This window comes from Staurois parvus, unplaced genomic scaffold, assembly GCF_062004578.1.
Source record: "Staurois parvus isolate SC_StPar_1 unplaced genomic scaffold, SC_StPar_1.0 ptg001612l, whole genome shotgun sequence".
NCBI classification, from domain to species: Eukaryota; Metazoa; Chordata; class Amphibia; order Anura; family Ranidae; genus Staurois; species Staurois parvus.
The window spans coordinates 75,447-97,380 of NW_028319408.1; the positions used below are offsets into that span (position 1 = coordinate 75,447).

At 48.1% G+C, this 21,934-nt stretch overlaps 1 protein-coding gene across 2 annotated transcripts; it reads right to left on the minus strand.

Moving 5' to 3' along the window:
• Positions 1-370: 370 nt before the first annotated feature.
• On the minus strand, positions 371-15,248 carry GAPDH (glyceraldehyde-3-phosphate dehydrogenase). 2 transcript variants are annotated; one of them, XM_089663008.1, is made up of 12 exons: positions 15,146-15,245; positions 14,932-14,975; positions 10,238-10,337; positions 9,303-9,409; positions 6,359-6,449; positions 4,924-5,039; positions 4,518-4,599; positions 4,285-4,436; positions 1,763-1,841; positions 1,599-1,682; positions 1,425-1,522; positions 371-595 (listed from the first exon to the last, which is right to left on the minus strand). In XM_089663008.1, exons 2-12 carry the CDS (start codon positions 14,952-14,954, stop codon positions 526-528), a joined length of 1,002 nt encoding a protein of 333 aa, XP_089519134.1. In that variant the 5' UTR covers positions 14,955-14,975; positions 15,146-15,245; the 3' UTR covers positions 371-525. The 2 variants fall into 2 exon arrangements, with proteins under 2 accessions (XP_089519134.1, XP_089519133.1); XM_089663007.1 differs by having other exon boundaries at positions 4,285-4,599; positions 15,146-15,248.
• Positions 15,249-21,934: the final 6,686 nt, after the last annotated feature.

Genomic DNA, 21,934 nt, shown 5'->3' on the forward strand with positions numbered 1-21,934 from the left:
CTATGCCAGTTACAACATCCCCAGCTACAACCAGCCTCAGCCACAGTGTCCCCCAGCTACAACCATCCTATGTTATGTGGATGTGCTTTCATAGGTGACAACTCTGCTCCTCCATACTCTGACCAGCAGTGGGTTGAAAGCCTGGGGAACCTCCACCCATAGTCCATGCAGATGGACAGTCTGCTGTTGTATTCTGGATAGCCAACACCTGCAGCCCTGGAAACACCCGAGCTGGATGCAGCCATATGGCCGATTTCAGATTTAAAGTCTAACCATCAATGCAGTCACATTGAAAAAATAATCACTTTGGTTTGGATGCCTTTTAAGAGGCCTACACTCTTCACTGATGAAACCAGATTCCAGACGGTGCTCAGTGTTTCACAATTTATTTTTTGTTTTTTTTACACAGAAACTGACAGACGAACTCTAAGGGGTGACTCTGGGCCCCTTCAGTGATGAAGACAAACCACTGGGTGAGACATTGGGCCCTGCAGTGACAGGAGAAGGGATGACCATGACAAGACTTTACTCCTTGCCAGCGATGTAGACTATGAGGTCCACCACACGGTGGCTGTAACCGCATTCATTGTCATACCTGCAAGAGATGAAAGATTAGATCAGATTGGCCAATACTGCATTTTTAGGTGTACTTTAGAATTTAAAAAAGCATGCATCATAGGCAAGTGTCATGTATTTGAGAGATGCAAGGATTAGGTTTAGAACGTTGCCTTGTGTAGCACCAGCAAGATCTAGGAGCAGGGTGTCAAAGTGGTGGCCCTCCAGCTGTTGAGAAGCTACAAGCCCCATCATGCCTCTGCCTTTTGGAGTCTTGCTTCTGTCAATCTTGCAATACCCCATGGGACTTAGTTTGGCAACAGCTGGAGGGCTGCCAGTTTGACATCTGTGATCTAGAGTGTGCTGCTGTTGGAAGTGCCCCAAAAGCCATCTAAGAAACCCTCAGACATTACTGCAGGGTTTCTCAGCCAGGGTTCCATGGAACCCTAGGCAACTAGAAGTTCCTTAAGCAGTGGCCAACTTCTGCCTCTCAGAAGTTCAACACCATTGATCTATGTAGCCATCTGTAATGGGCCCAATTTCCCCCAAAAGACCACAAGGCTAAGATGCATTCTCACCGACCATAAAGCTAATTTATCAAGTTCTAGCTATAGCAGGGGTGGACTGACAACTCATGGGGCCCCCAGGCAATAGGGGATCATGGGGCCCCTGTGTCCTTGCCCAAAAAAAAAAAAAACCCCCACACAGGCACCTCATGGGGCCCCCTACTGACCCTGGGCCCTCAGGCAGTGCCCAAGTTTCCAAATGGTCAGTCCGCCCCTGAGCTATAGTCATTTTTAGGGTCTTGAGAAAATGTCAAGGTTTTTCCCATACTATAGGTTGAGAGTCTACATTACTGCAACACTCACCAGGACACAAGTTTCACAAAGTGCTCATTTAGTGAAATGCCAGCGCCAGCATCAAAGATGGAGGAATGGATGTCACCGTTGAAGTCAGATGAGACAACCTGTAAAAGTGTAACCAAGTTAGACATCAGATGTCTTCAGGAGTTCCATTCTACATGTGACTAGTGAGAAGCATACCTCCTCATCTGTGTATCCCAGAATTCCCTTCAGTGGTCCCTGAGATGCAGCCTTCACTGCGGCTTTGATGTCGTCATATTTGGCCTGAAAACACAAAACACATGTTAGAGGAGGAAGGTGTGTAAGGCTCTATTAATCTTGGTGGGATCTTTAGTTCTACTTACAGGCTTTTCCAGGCGGCAGGTCAGGTCAACCACAGACACGTTGGGGGTGGGGACTCTGAAAGCCATGCCGGTGAGTTTTCTGTGGAGGGGAAGAGTTCCAAGTCAGACTGACTGCAGCAACATTGTTCCATTTTATGTTAATGATTACAGCTTCTCCAATGTAGTGCACTTTGCACTCAGGTCATGTATGGGAGTTAATGAGACCTTTGCTACCTTCACGTAGCAGGAGATTCATGGACAAATTTTTGAAGCATTTGTAGCTTAACCTCTTCACGCTGAAAAATGTGCAGCCTCCCGGTGTCTGGGCCTAGATGCTGAGCGGCTGCACATTTTTGTGCAATTTAAAATAAAATGTGCTGAGAGCATGCACCCTGCGTCCTCCCAGCACATGGTACTCACGTAAAGGTCCCGATCTCCTCTTGATTGGGACCTTTCCTGATCATGTGACTGCTGTGATGGCAAATCACAGCAGTCACATGATCTTAAGACCCCACCCCCTGGCTTCTGAAATCCTTAATGGGCTGGGAGGCGCCAGGGGGTTAACTGCCTCCCACCCACCATATAAGGGAATGACGGATGGGCAGTGGTTCTCATTCTGGGAGAATGTCATGATGTCCTACCACTGTAAACCATGGCAATTGGTGATGTGCCGTGTCCCTGGGACAGTGTGGATCACCCATCAGCAGAAAGATGCTGATGACTTTGGTTCTGTCATGTGATCAGCCATGTCCAATCACAGCTGATCTCCTGTAAATAAGGAAATGCTGGTTGTCAGCATTCCTCACACTCAAGGAGAGCCAGTAATCAGCATTCCTCAGAGGGGACATCTACACTGATCAGGGCACCGATTATCAGTGCAGCCCCATCTGTGCCATCTGTCAGTGCCCATCTGTGCCATAAGTACTGCCTTTGTGCCCATCACTGCAGCCTCAGTGGAAAAAAATTACCAATTTACAAAATTTGATAAGAAAAAAAACCACCTCTTCAAAATTCAGTTTAGCAAAAAATAAAACCCAGTGGTGATTAAATACCACCAGAAGAAAGCACAGTCAGTCAAAAATATAAAAATGTCATATGGGTACAATGTTGCATGACCATGCAATTGTCAGTGCAAAAGCACTGAAAGTTGAATTAGCTGGGGCAGGAAGGGGGTGAAAGTGCCCAGCAGACAAGTGGTTAAACTACATGGGGAAGGGGTATTGCAGCCTAAACCCCTATTATAAACCCAACAAAGTAACTCATCCCAAGATTTCCTCATCTCATGCGGTTAAATGCCCAGTGTCACTCAGTGAGTGCAAGGTGTCACAGTATAACTGGTACTGCCACAGTATCCTGATCCTAGAGGTGTCACCATTACCTTAGAACAGCCCTCTGCATCAGCAAGATTTAAGAGGACTCAGCATGTCGTGCAAGCAGCCTGAAGACTTTTAGGCAAGGAAACCTATCCTATGAGACCTATAGAAACCACTGCTCCCAGTGACTTAAGGTTCCACAAAAAAAAAAAAAAAAAAAAAAAAGTGTAATACCTACTTGCTCTATGCAGATGTTTCAAACTGAGCAGCCCCAATCCTCCCTAGGTTCCCTGCTGATGCTTCTGGCTCCTCCCCCTTGAGTGCCCCCAATATCAAGCTGCTAACAATGGGGCACTGGTGCATGGTTGCTCTTGAGCCTGACTCTACAGCCATAAGACAGCTGCTCAGCCCTGCCTCTGCCCTCTCCATTGGCTCACTGGCTGATGGACGGCAGTGGAAGCCAATGGCTCTTGCCCCAGCCGATGAGGTGAGGGAGCTCAGGCGAGTGTTGGGGGCTGAGGCGCAGCACAGGTTTTAATTTCATGCATAGGAGGTAAAAGTCTGCCTATAGAACCACTAAGCTTTGATACTTACCTGAATTAGGACCTGACCACCTTAGTAACCATACTCGTTTTGATGTTCCATTTAGTGCCAGGTAACTAGCATTTGTCACCAATAGTTCTGCTTCTGTAGCCTATGCAGCAACCTGAGATTGTAGACTGTAGAGCATGCCACACAGAACATGGCAAAGACAGCTCTGGGTATGGTATGTAGAACAAGCAAGTCCTTTGAGTACAGCAACAGGACAGATCTAGCATGTCAATGCTATAATGGAGAGTAATACAGGCCATACATGGGTCAAATTCTAAATTATTTTTTGTCTGAAAATTGATAGGTTTGCTTGGTAATCCAATGGTGCCATTAAAAAAAAAACAAAAAAAAAAAAAACGAACGATTTGGTCTGTTTCATGAATTTTCCCAATATGCTTGCTCACCAAAAAGGGGAGGAACCTTGAAAATAAGCTGGTGCCATTGACCCACTAAGAGCAAAGAGCAAAAATCGGCTGATTCTTAGGTCTGGTTTTCAGACAAAAAAGGCCAAATTTTGACCCATGTATGGCTGGCATAAGGCAATAGAACAGCTTTTGAAAGTTGGAGTACCAATAGTAGTATTTGCAGGCTTTTGTTTCAGAAACAGATTTACATCCCTTTGCAGAGTGACTGACATACCCGTTCAGCTGAGGGATGACTTTGCCGACAGCCTTGGCAGCACCAGTGGATGCTGGGATGATGTTCTGTCCAGCACCTCTGCCATCACGCCACAGTTTGCCAGATGGTCCGTCCACACACTTCTGTGTAGCGGTGTAAGCATGGACAGTGGTCTGGAAAGACAAGACGGCAAGTTGAGGCTTACCTTCCAACAGAGGATAAATCCAGGAGGTACGTTTCATAAACCGACTTACCATCAACGCCTCCACAATTCCAAAGTTGTCATTGATGACCTTTGCAAGAGGAGCCAGGCAGTTGGTGGTACAGGAGGCATTGCTGCAGGAGAGTGGAGTACAAAATTAGTCCAGCCAACCAATGCACATTAGGTTTTGAACAACTTGGGCTGGCAATAGATGTGAACTAAAGATTCCCTTAATCTGACTTGTCAAGCAAAGGTAACCAGTGATGGCCCAGATGGATTGGCCACTGGGCCCAAGCACTGACAGGTCAGGTACTCCCATTACCCAACAGCACCAATTATTTTGCACTGGGGAAGGGGGGGACCAAGAATAAGGTGGTCATAAATGGCTTTACACATCCTGTCACTTTGCCCCAACTGGGAAAGCCAACATACCCAAGGCTATGGCTACAGGAAGTTACCTGATAACTTTGTTTGTCTTGTCATAGCTTTCATGGTTGACACCAACGACATACATGGGAGCATCAGCAGAAGGTGCAGAGATGATAACACGCTTGGCACCTCCCTTCAAGTGAGCCTAATAAGGAAAGAAAACAGTCTTAAAAGCAGTCCTTCAAGTCAACTAACCACTACCATGACATGGAGAGGAAGACCAGACACTAGAGTCAAAGCTTAACATGAAGACCTGTTCAGTGCAAAGGGACAAGGTCATCCCAACCACCATATACTCCTTCACAGCAGAGGGACAAGGCCATCCCAACCACCATATATTCTCCTTCACAGCAGAGGGACAGGGCCATCCCAACCACCATACTCCCCATCACAGCAGGAAAACCCTGCTGCAATACCAACACTTGAATTGGGCAGCACCACCTCTAAGTGTTTAGGCCTAGTCAAATCTCTAGGCCAGAAGATATGGGAGCGGATCCCAAAAAGTGGATATTTTTAAAGTGGGAACTGAAGTTCTGTTTAAGAAACTGCAAATGGGTAGGCTTTTATTGCAGACTAGACCTTGTATAGTGTTCCCACAAGTGACCCCTACCTGCCTAGTCTTCACCAGTGCTGTATACTGAGCTGTGCATGTGACTGGTCTGAGTGTCAGGAAGACTACCCTGCACTTGGTCTTCAGGACTGGGAATGGAGTCACTGCAGCACATCAGAAAGATTCCAGAACAGGACTGTTGGACCAGGCACACATTAATCCTTTTGTTCCATTAGAAGGCAGCTGTGATGTTGAAGAGCAGGGGAGCACAAGAGGGGAGGCTTAAAAAACCCAAACAGTCTTTGAATGGCCAAGTATTTTTTTTTTGAGTTCCATTGAGCAATCCCACAGGGCCAACAAGCATTTAACAGCTGAATAAATAAAAGTGAACCTGTTCTGTAGCAGGGATGTGTTGCTGGGAGTTGAGCATGTCTAATGCCAAGCTAGGCAATGGTGTCAGACATCCCCATACTGTTTCATTACAATCCCCTCTAGGCATCTAAAAATGCAGCCATGCACAATTAAATTAAAAGTGATAACAGGGGTGGACTGACCATTTGGAAACTCAGGCACTGCCCAAGGGCCTGGGGTCAGTAGGGGGCCCCATGAGATGCCCCTGGTACCTTTTTCATAGGCTTTTTTGAGTTTGGGCAAGGACACAAAGGCCCCATGATCCCCTATTGCCCAGGGGCCCCATGAGTGATAATGAGCCATGCATGGCACCATTTGACTTTGCCAGGCAGGTGCTGGCTTGGGCGACTACAAAGATCTCCTGACCACCACTTTTCAGGCACATTCTGGGTGAAATGTTTCCTCCCCTTCCCAAATTTCCAGGCATTCTGAACTTAGTGCCCAGGTGACAACACAAGGTAAATTCTCAGTGCAGAATGGCCTGACACTTCCAAGTTACTTACAGAGGCCTTCTCGATGGTTGTGAACACACCGGTAGATTCCACCACGTAGTCGGCACCAGCCTCTCCCCATTTGATTGCAGCTGGGTCCCGTCTAGAAGGAAAGAACCACCTTAGAAACTGCAACAGTTTTGCAAGCCAACTTATTAACAGGGAACCTAAAATGTTCTAGAGCTATACATTTTAGAGCTTTGCCTTCCTCTGGATCAACTGTTGGTATAGGATTGTATTTTTCCTTTATTAGTTGAACTAGATGGACTTTGGATGGATTAGAATCATCTAAGAATGGGGAAAGTTAGTTTGAAAAGAGAAAAAGTATGGGAAAGCTCTAGGCAGTCTGATCTGTCAGCAGTGTGTTTCTAAGCCATCTCAAAACCCAACAAGGCTTTCCTTGACCGAGCTTGGCCTGTCATCTCTAGTTTTAGTTAACATTGTGCTGAGAAGAACTAAATTTTGAAATATGTCTACAGGAAGCCAGAAGTTTGAGCCTTCTGCCCATTAGAAAGGATCAGCATTTCTAGAGCTCATCTGCACAGCAAAATGTTAGTACATTAGAGCCAACAATGCCACTACTACAAGTTGGTCATCCAGGTTTTCCTACACAGCATTTCTAGATTTTGCTTTCATGAAAAGTAGGATAATTGCAGAAGATTATGATCCTACCAGAAATTAGAAGAGCTTTGTTGACTTGTTCTTCCAGTTCTGCAAGCTAAAAAAAAAAAAAAAAAAAAAAAAAACCTACCTTGCCCAATGCTAAACAGATGGTTGGGTGTGCCCTGTATTTCTATAGCCTCAGGTGTGCTAAGAATTTGCTAGGCAATCCTAGAGCAAGAAAATGCAAAAAGCCTTGTTCCCTATGGTGTCACGTTCACACCAAGGCACCACAGTGGTGTGCACTGAAATGTACTGCAAGTGATTTTCAATGCAGCAGGTTGCAAACTACTGCATTGCTGTTGTGCTAAAAGAAATTTACAAATTACTGACATTTCAATACAATAGTCTGCTGGAATGGTCTGACGTGAATGAACCCAACACTACCTGTCTTAAGGTGACAACACTGCTCCATAAATACAGTAAAGCAAGCTGTCTTCCCAGGACAGAAGTATTGCTGGAACAATCATTTGGTAAAAACAGATGCAGCCACCAGAGCCAAGCTGCCATGTTCCATTTTGTACTTTGAGGTGATGGGGAAATTACATATTTCCTTAATATGGTGGCTCACTGTTTAAGAAGGCCTCCGAGCCCTGGCTACGGGGGCCCATACGAAGGCCTCCGAGCCCTGGCTACGGGGGCCCATACGAAGGCCTCCGAGCCCTGGCTACGGGGGCCCATACGAAGGCCTCCGAGCCCTGGCTACGGGGGCCCATACGAAGGCCTCCGAGCCCTGGCTACGGGGGCCCATACGAAGGCCTCCGAGCCCTGGCTACGGGGGCCCATACGAAGGCCTCCGAGCCCTGGCTACGGGGGCCCATACGAAGGCCTCCGAGCCCTGGCTACGGGGGCCCATACGAAGGCCTCCGAGCCCTGGCTACGGGGGCCCATACGAAGGCCTCCGAGCCCTGGCTACGGGGGCCCATACGAAGGCCTCCGAGCCCTGGCTACGGGGGCCCATACGAAGGCCTCCGAGCCCTGGCTACGGGGGCCCATACGAAGGCCTCCGAGCCCTGGCTACGGGGGCCCATACGAAGGCCTCCGAGCCCTGGCTACGGGGGCCCATACGAAGGCCTCCGAGCCCTGGCTACGGGGGCCCATACGAAGGCCTCCGAGCCCTGGCTACGGGGGCCCATACGAAGGCCTCCGAGCCCTGGCTACGGGGGCCCATACGAAGGCCTCCGAGCCCTGGCTACGGGGGCCCATACGAAGGCCTCCGAGCCCTGGCTACGGGGGCCCATACGAAGGCCTCCGAGCCCTGGCTACGGGGGCCCATACGAAGGCCTCCGAGCCCTGGCTACGGGGGCCCATACGAAGGCCTCCGAGCCCTGGCTACGGGGGCCCATACGAAGGCCTCCGAGCCCTGGCTACGGGGGCCCATACGAAGGCCTCCGAGCCCTGGCTACGGGGGCCCATACGAAGGCCTCCGAGCCCTGGCTACGGGGGCCCATACGAAGGCCTCCGAGCCCTGGCTACGGGGGCCCATACGAAGGCCTCCGAGCCCTGGCTACGGGGGCCCATACGAAGGCCTCCGAGCCCTGGCTACGGGGGCCCATACGAAGGCCTCCGAGCCCTGGCTACGGGGGCCCATACGAAGGCCTCCGAGCCCTGGCTACGGGGGCCCATACGAAGGCCTCCGAGCCCTGGCTACGGGGGCCCATACGAAGGCCTCCGAGCCCTGGCTACGGGGGCCCATACGAAGGCCTCCGAGCCCTGGCTACGGGGGCCCATACGAAGGCCTCCGAGCCCTGGCTACGGGGGCCCATACGAAGGCCTCCGAGCCCTGGCTACGGGGGCCCATACGAAGGCCTCCGAGCCCTGGCTACGGGGGCCCATACGAAGGCCTCCGAGCCCTGGCTACGGGGGCCCATACGAAGGCCTCCGAGCCCTGGCTACGGGGGCCCATACAAGGATGGTTACTACAGCATACTTCATACTAAAGCAAGGTCATCACAAACTGACCAAAGCCTTAAAAAAAAAAAAAAAAAAAAAAAAAGTAATGTTGCTTGCAAGGGGAGTTGACCCATTCAAGTCCTGTATTACCACAGCCGAGGCTTGCAACCATTCAAGTGTCTGATTGCCTGTGTCACACTGAAAGCAGCCATGGCAAAACAGCATCTATAGTTGCGTATTGTTATATTTTTCTAGTATCTGTCCTTATTAAAATTTTATACTTATCGAATACAACCCCAAAAATGTAAAGAGATCACACAAACACTTAAGTTTATAGATGAAATAAGATGCACTTAAAACCAGCTGCACCCAGTTTGAGGAATTTAAAGCCATCTCAACTTACTCCTGAGACACGGTGATGGCCTTGCCATTGATGATCAGCTTGCTGCCTTCACTCTTCACATCTCCCTTGAAGCGTCCATGAGTGGAGTCATACTTGAACATGTAAACCTAGAAAGAATCAAATGTGTTCAATCATCCCATAGCCACCAAAACTAAAAATTAGCTACACTACAAACCAACTGTGTGGGGGGGGGGGGGGGGGGGGGGGAAGTCAAACAATGGCAGACCCCAAAACAGAAGGATCATGGGATAAGAGGTTGCATTGATTAAAGCCAATGTTGAATAGACTTAGTCTATGCTAGCCAGTATGACTGCATGATCTGTGCTGCAAGAACTGGCCAGAAAATCCAACATCGCCAGAAGTGGCACATGTCTTGCCCCCAGCTGTGTGATTATCCACTAGGTACACATGTCCTATGCTGACAAGTGGTGCAAACCCCAGTACTCAGCAGGGGACCATGTAGTAAAACTACCAGGAAGTCTAGAATGCCAAGATTCTTTAGTCAGCACATGTTGAAGATAGGAAAGTACTGAATCACTTCAAGGTTTCTTTACTAGTCTCCTAAAGGAAACCACTAGTCATGCCCCCTAACAATGTGCCAATATGCATGTTTGCACACTTTCTCTGCAAAGCACCCACCATCCTGCTGTGCCATGTCTGCTTACCCCCACACTCCCCTTGCTGCTGCATCACTGCTGCTTCCATTAATTGGTCTCAAGTTTTGTGTCACAACAGAATGGGCCCCAAATCTACCCACTCTCTAGTCTATGAGCGGGACCTTTAACTTGCATAGACCATACCAGGATCATTCCCAATTATGCAAGAGATGCCAGATAGACCACTTAAGATACCTAGACTACAAACAAGACAGGCTGTTTAGGATAAGGAAGCTAATCAATGTTCTTCCCCCACAGACAAGACAAATGTTCACCTACCATGTAACCAACGTCAATGAAGGGGTCATTGATGTGTGCAACCTCGACCTTTCCAGACTGAATAGCAGCACGGGTCACCAGACGCCCGATACGGCCAAATCTAGAAGAGAGAAAGACATAAGAAAACCTTGCATCCTGCAGAATGAATGTACAAAAAAAATTGTGGTCAACTTCATAGGATAGTAAAGGTCACCAAGCTTGGTGACTTAGGCCTCCCCTGACCCATGTCCTGTCCCCCTCCCTCGATATGCTGCAGTGGGCCCAGCGGCACCAGTAAAAAAGGTATGAATAGAATTACCCACAGAAGGACCATGTGCCTAGTGTACACTGCCTTCTTGAACATCCTCTGCAACCCAGACAAGTCCAACATGAGTGGTGCTTAATGGGATGCTCAACAGAAACCTGCTCAGACCTTGAAGGACCATTTGCCTGTTCTGAAACATGGGAATGCTCAACCAGATTGCAGAGCAAGCCATGACTGGGAAAGGTTAGCTTCCAAGAAAGTGCAGATGACTACAATCCCACAGCCAAGCAGGACCAGGTCTATAACATGACAGTGTAGAAGCCCCATTGCAGGAAGTCAAGGATAGAATGTTGTGCATACACCTCAAGAGAAGCCATGCCTTTGGCAGGCACTTTCAGATACAGCAGGTGCCACGAATTGTGCTTGTGTGTGCAGAGGGTTTACTCAGGAGAAAGCTTTGGCAAATTGTGCTGCAAGGACATAATACACCCAGCTGTAGACCTGGACAGAGGTCTAAAGAGTCATGAACATGCAGACCTTTCCTACCAAACTGACCAAAGTGTCACCAACAGCCTACACAGGGGCATGGACAGCACCACACACAAGTACCTTGAAGTACTGGTTATACAATGGCAAGCAATAAGGAGTGAAAGAAATAAATTGTGATGGCAGTAATGGCAGTAATGCCAGTTGTGGGGGTTTAATCAAACTGGTTGTCCTTAATTGGACCTTTACATATTGCTACTACAAGCCTAGCCTCTATTTTTTTGCCACTTTAGAAAATACTGAGCTACTCATGAGGCTCCCTATGAGCTGAAACAGACAATGTTATCCACCATCTGATCTTTAAAACTCCTTCTGCACTGAAGACAGGGATAATAAGCATTTGTAGTCCAAATTAGAAGGAGCAGGAAAGAAGGACTCTGTCCCTCCATAGAAGCCTACAATGAGCATTACCCCACAACATGCATGTTATTGGCAGGATCACCAGATAAGGATAAAACTCATTAAAGGGGCCAGGATAAAAAAAACTCATTAATGGGGCCACCACATTTAAGGACTGGTAATATTCTGCTTTAGATACCATGGAACTCTACTACAGGCAGGGTGATAGGTGGCTTTGCAGTGCTTTCTGTACACCAAGCCTGGAGGCCAGTCATGGGATCTCAGTATGCACATGTAGAGGGGAAGAGTGGATTCATTAAGGTCAAAGGGGACAAAAATGGGTGTTTTTTCCTCTTTTTAGACAAGTTGTTCCCTTGTATGGACAATATAGCACTCTAGATAAAGGGGAGAGAGAAAGCACTGTGCAATACTTGTATATGAATGTGATCAGTGAATTAAGCTATGAGTCTAGGCGACGCTAGCCTTTGATAGGTTATATCTAAGCAACTTTGTTAGACCACATTTCATTTATAGATCTAGGCAACTTCTGATTAGATGAGGACCACTGATTTTATTAGGTCTATGTGACCCGAATAGGTGACAACAAATATTAGGTGATTGGATTTAGGAGAGGACCTCAGATAGTTTTAGTGGCTAAAGGTAATGTCCGATTAGGTGAGGACCACTGATTTTATTAGGTCTAGGTGACAACCAATATTAGGAGATTGGATTTAGGGAAGGACCTCATATTTTTAGTGGCTAAAGGTGATTGACATGAGATATTTTTAGTGGATCTAGGTGACATCCGATCAGGTGAGGATCGGATTTTATTAGGGCTAGGTGACCTCTGGAAGGTGATAACCTGATATTTTATTAGATCTAGATAACCATTAGAAGGCAAGGATCACTGATATTAGTAGATCTTAGGTGACCTCAGATTTAGAAGGCAAGGCCCTCATTTTATTAGTGGATCTAGGTGACCTGATTAAAGGGAGGACCTTTAATATTCTGTTTGGTCTAGGTGACCTTTGATTAGAGGATCACCTTCATATGATTAGTCACCAGTTTCAAGAGAAAGCTTTGAAATTGGATTCTAATACTTTCTACACTTCAGTGACCTTTGCCTTCAGATCCAAGTGCTTAGTCAGCATGCAGCCAGGATGAATAGACCTCATGGCCAGTTGCACAAGCTTTCCCAGACACCCAAAAACAACATGTTATTTCAGCCTGACAAGCCTCAAGTCCGAGTGCAATGCCCTGCAGGCCTAACGTGTAAAGGAAAAAAAAAACAAATCTGGAGGGAACACCTCCTGGCGAAGGCAAAGTTCACCGGCTGAGTGTGCAAAATGCGGACAAACAGGAAAAGTGCGCCACGGCTTGGAGGAACAAACAAAGCTGGCCAGTCTCTAGGATCCGGTGTCAAGCCATTGGCAAGCAGTGGAAGAGAAAGAATGATCGCCAAATTACACACCCCAGTAACTAGGAGAAGAAACTACTCCCCTCCCCCCTCCTGCTCTTTCCCAAGCCAGGCAGCTGGCGTTGGGCTATAAATAGGAGACCTACTTTACATTGATGGAAAGGGCAGGAGATAGAGGACACTGTGCTCTTGAAAGGATGTCATTTTACATGTTCGTACCAGAGTAACTATCCTTTGCAGATGATAGTTTCCACAGCATTGCACCTAGATGTCTAGGGACCCTCCCCTGGAGCATGTACGTGCAGATAGACCACGAGAGGCGGACGTGAGTCAGCTCCAACCTCCCTTGTGCAAGTGAGTGATTCAGTAACTGAAAGGAGGAGGTGGGGAACAAAAAAAAAAAAAAAATGTACAGCTTGTCCCCCCTCCCCCACAGCTGACACACCCCTACATGGTGCAGGTATGATGCAAACCAGAAGGACCACATAGCCCTCCCAAGACATGGATGTCCTGGATGAGACTGCGACCTTGAGGAGCCCTTGAGGCTATGGGAGGGGGTTGACTGCACATCCACCATTCTGCAAAGCAACAGAGGGAGGTGCAAGAGGAAACTGCAGAGAATGTAGAAGGGGGTGTGACTCACAGCGATGTGACTACATTCTATGGCGAGGCCGTTATAAGGCGTTAATTAGAAGCTGCCATCGTTGAGATATTACAAATGAATGGTGGACCATTCGCCCATGGGACAGTTGGGCAAACATGACGTTACATGTTCAAATCCCTGGTGGGGGTAGACTACATCTGAATTAGGAAACCATGTAGCATCCATTACACGGCTCAGGGAGGCAATGAGGAGCAGCCATCTTTGAGATCTTACAAAGGCAAGGTGGACCGCTACCCTGAGCATCAGTTGGGCAAGTGTGACGCAAGCTTGAATCCACCAGTGAGGCAAGATTCATGTGCAGAAGGAAGCCATGTAGAGTCTTTGGCAAGGCTGCTGCAAGGAACAATGAGGTGCAGCCATCTTTGATATCTTATAAATGCAAGTAAACCTAAGGGCCAGTCAGGAAAACATGAGGTTGTAGGTTCAAATCCCCAGATGGGCAGGTTACACATGAAGTGCCAAGAAGAGCAAATACCTACAACCATCGCCATTATGCATCAAGTCATCCATGCAACACATTAACCCTTCAATCCTATAGATTGAAATCCTTCAACCCCATTAGACATTTAACCCTTCAGACCAAGGCCCCCCTCAACCCCAGTAGACATTTAACCCTTCAGACCAATGCCCCCCTCAACCCCAGTAGACATTTAACCCTTCAGACCAATGCCCCCCTCAACCCCAGTAGACATTTAACCCTTCAGACCAATGCCCCCCTCAACCCCAGTAGACATTTAACCCTTCAGACCAATGCCCCCCTCAACCCCAAGAGACATTTAACCCTTCAGACCAATGCCCCCCTCAACCCCAAGAGACATTTAACCCTTCAGACCAATGCCCCCTCAACCCCATGAGACATTTAACCCTTCAGACCAATGCCCCCTCAACCCCATGAGACATTTAAACCTTCAGACCCCAGCCCCATTAGACATTTAACCCTTCAGACCCCAGCCCCCCCAACCCATTAGACATTAACCCTTCAATCCCATTGGACATCAACTCTTCAGACCTCAACCCTACAATCCCATTGGAAGTTAACCCTTCAAAGCCAAACTTACAACCTATTGGACATTAATCCTTCAGACCCCAGCCAGTCAAGCCTATTATATATTAATCTTAGGACCCCAACCCTTCAAACATGGACCATGTCCACATTGCAAGCAGATACAGGAAATAAAACCCCTTACTAAATCATGTTAGCCAAAACTAGATTTTATTTTCTCATTTGCAAGTTACAGAGGGATCAGCAGCAATTGTGTAGAACCTCACCCCATTCATACAGGTGATAACACCATGGGGGAGGGGTAGTCTTGGCATAGGGCCAGCAGCTACCCATGGCGGCCAGCAGCTACCCATGGCAGCCAACATCTCTATAGGGCAAGGAGAGACTTGCCCTGGGCTACTACAGAGGATCAGCCCCATTACATATACATCCATGTCAGACTGCTACAGGGGAATAAGCCTTTACACATCACCAAACTTACCCATTGATACCAATCTTCACCATGGTGTTAGTTGCCTGTAGTTTCTGCTTAAAAAAAAAAAAAAAAATCCATTAATAGAGATTTGATTTTACACCTAAATACAGCTACCAGCCCCCACCAAGGAAGCCTGGCTGCACACAGACATATAGGCAGTGCCACAGGTAGTACAGCCGGCACCCAGCTTTACCCTGAGCCAACTGCGCACGCAACTCACCTGCCTCTCACACTGTCCTGCTGCAGAGTGCGCTGAGCACGCCGGAGCCGCCCTATATACAGCGCCGACCGCTCACCCCGCCTACCAGCAGCCTCCCGCCAATCAGCGACCGCAGAGTCAGACTGTCACTTCTCAGCGCTGACATCTCCAACCAGGACTACGTGCTACCGTAACACTGAGAATAGAGGTGCACTCCCCCTTCTCTGTACACAGTCCCCCATCATTAATGACCGTATTTACCGGTGTGATGCGGGGTGTGAGGAGTCTGTGCTGAGTGAACATGTGACTCCGACTGTCCTATCACCCCTTAATACCCCTCTACACCCCATAATACCCCTCTACACCTTCCAATACACCCCATAATACCCCCTACACCCCATAATACCCTCCTATACCTTCCAATACACCCCATAATACCCCCCTACATCCCATAATACCCCTCTACACCCCATAATACCCCTCTACACCTTCCAATACACCCCATAATACCCCTCTACACCTTCCAATACACCCCATAATACCCCCTACACCCCATAATACCCTCCTATGCCTTCCAATACACCCCATAATACCCCCCTACACCCCATAATACCCCCCTACACCCCATAATACCCCTCTACACCCCATAATACCCCCTTCTCCTTTCAATGCACCCCATAATACTCCTCTACACCCCATAATACCCCCCTACACCTTCCAATACACCCCATAATACTCCTCTACACCCCATAATACCCCCCTACACCTTCCAATACACCCCATAATACCCCCCCACGCCTTCCAATACACCCCATAATACCCCTCTACACCCCATAATATCCCCTGCACCTTCCAATACACCCCATAATATTCCTCTACACCCCATAATATACCCTACACCTTCCAATACACCCCATAATACCCCCCTACACCTTCCAATACACCCCATAATACCCCTCTACACCCCATAATACCCCCCTACAGTTGCAAGAAAAAGTATGTGAACCCCTTGGGATTACGTGGAGTTTTGCATGAATTGGGCATAAAATGTGCTCTGAATGTCATCTAAGTCACAACAATAGAAGAACACAGTCTGCTGAACATAATACTACACAAACATTAGATGTTGCCATGGTTTAATTGCACATAACATGTAAACATTCACAGTGCAGGGAGGAAAAAGTATGTGAACCTTTGGACTTAATAACTGGTTGACCCTCCTTTGGCAGCAATAACCTCAACCAAACGTTTCCTGTAGTTGCAGATCAGACCTGCACAACGATCTGGAGTCATTTTGGACCACTCCTCTTCACAAAACTGTTTCAGTGTAGCAATATTCTTGGGATGTCTGGTGTGAATCGCTCTCTTAAGGTCATGCCACAGCATTTCAATCGGGTTGAGGTCAGGACTCTGACTGGGCCACTCCAGAAGGCGTATTCTGTGCTGTTCCAGCCATTGTTTTGTTGAATTACTTGTATGCTTTGGGTCATTGTCCTGTTGCATCACCCATCCTCTGCGGAGCTTCAGTTGGCGGACAGATGGTCGTACGTTTTCCTGCAAAATGTCTTGATAAACTCTGGAATTCATTTTCCCATCAATGACAACAATCCATCCAGGCCCTGAGGCAGCAAAGCAGCCCCAAGCCATGATGCTCCCTCCGCCATGTCTCACAGTGGGGATGAGGTTTTGATGTTGGTGTGCTGTGCCTTTTTTTCTCCACACATAGTGTTGTGTGTTCTTCCCAAACAACTCAATCTTGGTTTCATCTGTCCACAGTATATTTTGCCAGTAGTGCTGTGGAACATCCAGGTGCTCTTTTGCAAACTTCAAACGTCCTGCAATATTCTTTTTGGACAGCAATGGCTTCCTCCGTGGTGTCCTCCCATGTACTCCATTCTTGTTTAATGTTTTCCTTATTGTAGATGTGTCAACAAAAATGTTAGCATGTGCCAGAGATTTCTGTAGGTCTTTAGCTGACACTCTGGGATTCTTCTTTACCTCATGCAGCATTCTGCGCTGTGCTCTTGCAGTCATTTTTACAGGACGACCACGCCTAGGGAGAGTAGCAACAGTGCTAAACTTTCTCCATTTGTAGACAGTCTGTCTTACCGTGGACACATGAACATCAAGGCTTTTGGAGATACTTTTGTAACCCTTTCCAGCTTCATGCAAGTCAACAATTCTTGATCGTAGGTCTTCTGAGAGCTCTTTTCTGCGAGGCATGGTTCACATCAGACAGTGCTTCTTGAAACCAGTAAACCCAAAACAGGTGTGTGTTTTTTAAGGGCAGGACAGCTGTCAGCAACACATCCAATATCATCACACTGATTGGAATCAAGGTTGGCTCACTCTTGGCTCCAATTAGCTCTGGGAGAAGTAATTAAGCTAGGGCTTCACATACTTTTTCCTCCCTGCATTGTGAATGTTTACATGTTATGTGCAATTAAACCATGGCAACATCTAATGTTTGTGTAGTATTATGTTCAGCAGACTGTGTTCTTCTATTGTTGTGACTTAGATGACGTTCAGAGCACATTTTATGCCCAATTCATGCAAAACTCCACGTAATCCCAAGGGGTTCACATACTTTTTCTTGCAACTGTACACCTTCCAATACACCCCATTATACCCCTCTACACCCCATAATACCCCTCTACACCTTCCAATACACCCCATAATACCCACTACACCTTCCAATACACCCCATAATACTCCTCTACACCCCATAATATCCCCTACACCTTCCAATACACCCCATAATATCCCCTACACCTTCCAATACACCCCATGATACCCCCTACACCCCATAATACCCCCCTACGCCTTCCAATACACCCCATAATACCCCCCTACGCCTTCCAATACACCCCATAATACTCCTCTACACCCCATAATATCCCCCCACACCTTCCAATACACCCCATAATACCCCTCTACACCCCATAATATCCCCTACACCTTCCAATACACCCCATAATACCCCTCTACACCCCATAATATCCCCTACACCTTCCAATACACCCCATAATACCCCTCTACACCCCATAATATCCCCTACACCTTCCAATACACCCCATAATACACCCTACACCCCATAATATCCCCTACACCTTTCAATACACCCCATAATACCCCTCTACACCCCATAATATCCCCTACACCTTCCAATACACCCCATAATATTCCTCTGCATCCCATAATACCCCCCTACACCTTCTCATATACCCCATAATACCCCTCTACACCCCATAATATACCCTACACATTCCAATACACCCCATAATACCCCTCTACACCCCATAATACCCCATACACCCCATAATTCCCCCCTACACCTTTTAATACACCCCATAATACCCCTCTACTTCTTCCAATACACCCCATAATACCCCTATACACCCCATAATACCCCCCTACACCTCCCCATACACCCCAAATACCCTCCAATACCCCATACACCCTGCAATACAACCCATAATACTCCCTACACCTTCCAATACCCCCAGATACCCTCCAATACCCCATACACCTTGCAATACACCCCAAATACCCCCCTACATCCTGCAATACCCCATACACCCTGAAATACATCCCAAATACCCCCTACATCCCCCAATACCCCCCAAATACCCACTTACACCCTCCAATACCCTCCAATACCCCATACACCCTGCAATACATCACATAATACCCACCTACATCCTCCAATACCCCCCAAATACCCTCCAATACCCCATACACCCAGCAATGCACCCCAAATACCCCTACATCCCCCAATACCCCCTACATGTTCAAATACCCTCCAATATCAAATACACCCCAAATACCCCCCTACATCCTCCAATACCCCCTTACACCCTCCAATACCCCCTACACCCTCCAATACCCCCCTACACCTTCCAATACCCCCTGATATACACATAAATATCCCATACACCCTGCAATACACTCTGAATACCCCACTACACCCTCCAATACCCCCTCAAATACCCTCCAATATCCCATACACCCTCCAATACACCCTGAATACCCCACTATACATTCCAATACCCCCTTACACTTTCCAATATCCCCCAACTACCTCCTACACCCTCCAGAACCCCCTACACCTTCCAATACTGCCCCCAATACCCCATACACCCTGTGATGTACCCCAAATACCCCCTTGCACCCTCCAATCCCCCCAAATAACCCTCTACACCCTCCAATACCCCCTACACCCTCCAATACCTCCAACTACCCCCCTTACACCCTCCTATCCCCCATACACCCCCAAAATACTCCACTACACCCTCCAATACCACCAAACACCCTTCAATCCCACATACACCCATTAATACTCCTTACACCCCCAAATAACCCCTCCCCCAGTACTCCCTAATACCTCCTCCTACAACCCCCTGTCCTGGGTGTCACCTGCCTCCATCATTACATGACATCATCCCATCACCCCCATCCTCCATTCTTCCTTCTCCATTTCCAACATGGGGGTGATGGTGTATTATGTCACAAGAACCATACATCCTCCATGTTGCTTTCTCTGACATCCAGTCCACCCCTTTCCTTCAGACCATTCATTTTACCTTGTCCTCTCCGCCCCGGGTGCAGAGAAGCAAGGGGGCAAATATTGGATGCAGGGTGGTACACCCAATCTACAGCATGCATTACCAGTATGGGGGGGGGGGGGAATTATGGATCCCTGCCCTGGGTACTGGATGACCCTGTCCTGGCACTGCCCCTTACATCCTCCATGTTGCCTCATCTCACCTTTTCCTAATAGCCCCTCACATCCACTATGTTGCCCTCTCTGACATCCAATCCCCCCCATCCTCAGACCCCCTCACATCCGCCATGTTGCTCTCTTTGCTATTGACCCCCCCCACCCCTAACATCCTTCATGTTTGTGTTTCTGACATCCAATCCACCCCCCTCCCTTCGCTTAGACCCCTCACATCCTCCATGCTGCCTTCTCTAACAACCAACATCCTCTTCTTCCTTCAGACCATTGACATACTCCATGTTGCCCTCTTTGACATCCAGCCCCCCTTCTTCCCTCAGATCCCTCACATCCTCCATGTTGCCCCCTCTCACAGTAGGCCTCTTGGTGTAAGGTCCCATGCATATTGGGTGTTTAGCAGTGGGTGGAGGGTACAGGTACCCCATGTGGCCGCCGGTTGTGTTCCGGGTATTCCTCTCCGGGCTCACACTGCTGTGAATGTTCTTACTGATGGGGGCGCCATCCAACCGTGGCAGCTGTCAGCCTCCCATAGAGTTTGTCAGGACACTTGTACCCCCCACCCTCAGCTACCCACCGCAGCACCATCTACTGCGACCAAACACCCCGGGGTCTCCTTCGCACTTGGAACTGCGGCTTGTGAATACATGAGGGAGACCCAGCGGGGGTTCCCTGCGAGTAGCTGCAGTTGGGAAGTTCCACTGAGAGCAGCGGGAGGCTGACCGATCCTTCAGCTGTTCACGGGTGGTCACATGTCCTCACCTGCAAATGGCCGCCCCTTCGTGAGCAATGATATGTGAGTGGCCCCAAATAGCTGAAGGAGCTGTCAGCCTCCCACCCTGGGCCTCTCACAGGTCATTGCAAATTCCCCCAGTCACAAGAGTTAACGAGGCCTAGCCCATCTATTGGAACCAGCAGACCTCCCTCGTCTCCTCCAGACATTTATTGGGGGTGTGGAAGTCCTCACCAGGTGAGCTTCCTGGTGTCACTTTATTGATGTTTATATCCTACCAACCTACAATGTTTACATTCCTCCAGCCTACAGTGTTTACATCCCCCCAACCTACAATGTTTACATCCCTCCAACCTACAATGTTTACATCCCCCCACCTACAATGCTTACATCCCTCCAACCTACAATGTTTTCATCCCCACCGGCCTACAATGTTTACATCCCCACCAGCCTACAATGCTTACATCCCTCCAACCTACAATGCTTCCATCCCCACCGACCTACAATGTTTACATCCCCACCAGCCTACAATGTTTACATCCCCACCAGCCTACAATGCTTCCATCCACACCAGCCTACAATGTTTCCATCCTCCCACCTACAATGTTTCAATCCTTACTGGCCTACAATGTTTCCATCTCCCCACCTACAATATTTTCATTCCCCCACCTAAAATGTTTCAATCCCTCCAACCTACAATGTTTCCATCCCCCACCAACCTACAATGTTTACACCCCCCACCTAAAATGTTTATATCCCCACCAGCCTACAATGTTTCCATCCCCCACCTACAATGTTTCCATCCCCCACCTACAATGTTTCCATTCCCACCAGCCTACAATGTTTCCATCCCCCCACCTGCAATGTTTCAATCCTTACCGGCCTACAATGTTTCCATCCCCCCTCCTAAAATGTTTCCATCCTTACCGGCCTATAATGTTTCCATCTCCCCACCTACAATATTTTCATTCCCCCACCTAAAATGTTTCAATCCCTCCAACCTACAATGTTTCAATCCCCCCACCAACCTACAATGTTTACATCCCCCACCTAAAATGTTTACATCCCCACCAGCCTACAATGTTTACATCCCCCAACCTACATTGTTTACATCACTCCGGCCTACAATGTTTACATCCCTGCGGCCTACAATGTTTACATCCGTATAACATGGTGGGGATGACGGTTGTCGTCTTACAGGAAGAGAACAGGAAGTAATGCGGAAATTAATATCGCACTCAATTAAAGAAACGTGAGGGTGAAGATCATCAGAATGGGGACAGGGGAGGCTGACCAGGACAAACTACAGCATAGCTGAAATGTGAGAGGAAGAAGCAGCACA